The sequence below is a fragment of the Octopus bimaculoides genome, chromosome 9 (assembly GCF_001194135.2).
Source record: "Octopus bimaculoides isolate UCB-OBI-ISO-001 chromosome 9, ASM119413v2, whole genome shotgun sequence".
NCBI lineage: Eukaryota > Metazoa > Mollusca > Cephalopoda > Octopoda > Octopodidae > Octopus > Octopus bimaculoides.
The window spans coordinates 17439911-17442711 of NC_068989.1; the positions used below are offsets into that span (position 1 = coordinate 17439911).

The 2801-nt window shown below is 33.2% G+C and overlaps 1 protein-coding gene across 1 annotated transcript in view; it reads right to left on the reverse strand.

The window, feature by feature from the left end:
• LOC106872609 (HEAT repeat-containing protein 3) overlaps positions 1 to 1754 on the reverse strand; it is a 41552-nt gene extending 39798 nt beyond the window's left edge. Inside the window, exon 1 of the mRNA XM_014919648.2 lies at positions 1494 to 1754. Within this exon, the coding sequence (XP_014775134.1) occupies positions 1494 to 1525 (32 nt within the window). The 5' untranslated portion in view covers positions 1526 to 1754. The remainder of the gene's footprint in view (positions 1 to 1493) is intronic.
• Positions 1755 to 2801: the final 1047 nt, after the last annotated feature.

The window sequence follows — 2801 nt, forward strand, 5'->3', positions numbered from 1 at the left end:
AGAATAAGTACTAGGCTTACAAAAGGGGTCGATTTGCTCGAATAAAGGTGGTGCTCCAGCATGGCCGCAGTCAAATGACTGAAACAAGTAAAAGAGTATATATATATAATGTGTTGTGTGTGTGTGTGTATATATATATATATGTATATATATATGGGAGAATTTACGAAAAAAACAACAACAGACGAGGACAGGTGGTGTAAACAACAAAAGGATGTATTAGTTTAACGCTCGGGAATAGAGAAATTCTTTGACGTTTCGAGCTACGCTTTTCAACAGAAAGAATACGGAGAAAAACACGTACACACACACACATATATAAACGAAAATAAGCTAAGAGAAATAAAGAGTGGTCAGTATTTGAACACTCATTATGGAACAGAAGTAGGCAAAAATAACATTCAAGATAGATTCTTGATTTGTTAAAATTGTCTCTACTTCCAGAGAGGACAAATCATTTGTTTGGTTCAAAATGAAAATAGAAAGTAATCTCAAAAGATTCTCCAAAACTGACAAATCCATTGTAGAAAAGAGAGAAATTGTCTGAAGGCAAGGAGAGCGTCATGTTTCTGTCTAAGTAGGCGCTATCAGCACAGTAACTGTCCTACTTAATCTCCAACAAACATTTATACACACACACATATATATATAGAGGGGGGGGGCACTTTTATGGTGTAGGTGTTTTGTATAAAAGCAAACAAAAATGGGCTTAGAAAAATAACATGCCGGTAGCATAAATTTAAACAACGAAGACGAATGAGACTATGATTGGATTTTAATAAATGATAGTTTAAGGGGGGGGGGGTAACAAATGACTAGATCGATCCAAAAATAAGGTTTAATTCTATACTTCAATACGAAAGGAAAGGTGCAAATTAGTTTATTTGAGGTGGGGGTGGAGAAAGATATCTTTCAGTATAACAAACATGTCACTTTCACATCAACTGTTAACTAGTACCAACCGTTTGAATTAGCTTTCTTTTAAGCGATTCCTATCTATTTAACATTAAACTTTATTTTTATGTATTTATTTTTTTGTAATTATTCATTTTTAGTGGGAATTATTTTAACAAGGTAAAATAATTCAACAGAAAAATGATCCACGAAATAAATTCGACACAAAAATAATAACAAAAGAATTCAACTGAAATAAAAACAACATATTTTTAATGGCTCCAAAATATTCTCAAAGATAAACGTGTTTTCTATATTTTGATACATCTACTGACGGTTTGCATGTTGTTATCATCAAGACAGCTCCGACAGAGTAGATCTATAATTAAAGGCATTGCAGACGTAATTATACCATCTTTCTGTATATAGCAGCAACAAAATAATTTAATTTATCTTATAATTCTCTTTATCCTGAGATGGTAGGGTTTGATTGGAGGAAGATTTTAACTGCTGTTTCTAGAAAGCTAGTAAATTACTTAACATGCTCCCTCACTGGATCGCTAGTGTGTGAAAAATACATGTATGTATAAAATACTTACTTGATCAATAAGTGTAACAAACGAAGGTCCATTAGTAACAGACTGTTCCTCTTCGTTTAAATTAGCAATGATCCCGGTGGGTTGTGGCCGAGGTAGTCCATATCGCTTTCGATGTTTACTTTTCCCCATCATCAACGTTAGTTATTGATCAAAGTTGCAAAATTAGTGGAATATCACATTACAGAAGCCACGTGCTGTTATTTCTGGCTGGCATCTTATGCTGGGACGGAAGTTCCGGTTGTTTAAGTGTATACTTCTCTTCTCCTACTGCCACATTACACGGTCGCTCGCACTTGCTGCTGTTGTTTATTATACATACAAACATAAGTAAACGTACACACACAATATATATATATATATATATAATTAAAATTATAAATTTGTATACATATATATATATATTTATATTGCGGCATTATATATATATATATATATATATATATATATATATATATATATATACATTGCGGCATAATTTCTTTTCCTCAACAGGCCCTGCCCTGTTCAACATTGTCCCGAAACATATAATAGAGGGAAAGGATCCTATCAGCTTTAAACGGAGTCTAGACAGCTTTCTTCAAAGAACACCAGAAAAGCCACCCATACCTGGATACAACTCACTCAGTAAGAACTCACTACTTGAATGGACCATAGACCAAACTTGACTGTAAAAAGGATTTAGATAATCCTATCAGGTGGTGCTATTAAGTTAGACATGGCCTGGACCAATCTTTGATCGAAACAAATTTAAGTTTATATATATATATATATATATATTTATACACACACACACACATATGCACACAAAGGCATAACTACAGTTTGGTGCCACTGCTAACCACTGACTGTTTTATCTTAACTTTATGACAGAAACGCATTTTTAAAATAAAACTTTACAGATACTTTTTTGAATGTGTAGACAATGAATGACTGCGCTGACAAAATTTTAAAAAGAATTCTTTTTAGGGATTTCGGGTCAGTCTTCCTCTCTCCTGACTGTTCCCTTATATCTCTCTTCAGTTGTTGAGGATCATTTATCAAAAATACGTTTCCGAAAGTGTAGATGTTGCGTTTCAAAAGATACACATTCTAAATCTACACCCTTGAAAACGTTTCTCAACAAAATTTCATTAGGAATATGTCTTTTGGGGAAAGTTATGAAGAAAAGAAAAAAAGTTTTGAGGTGTGTAACTACGGTTTGGCGTCTCGGAATGAGTATCTGTATAACTTTCTCATAACCTTTGATGAAATTTTGTGGAGATACATTTTCGAGGGTATACGTAACGATTATGTTAATAATACGTAAAA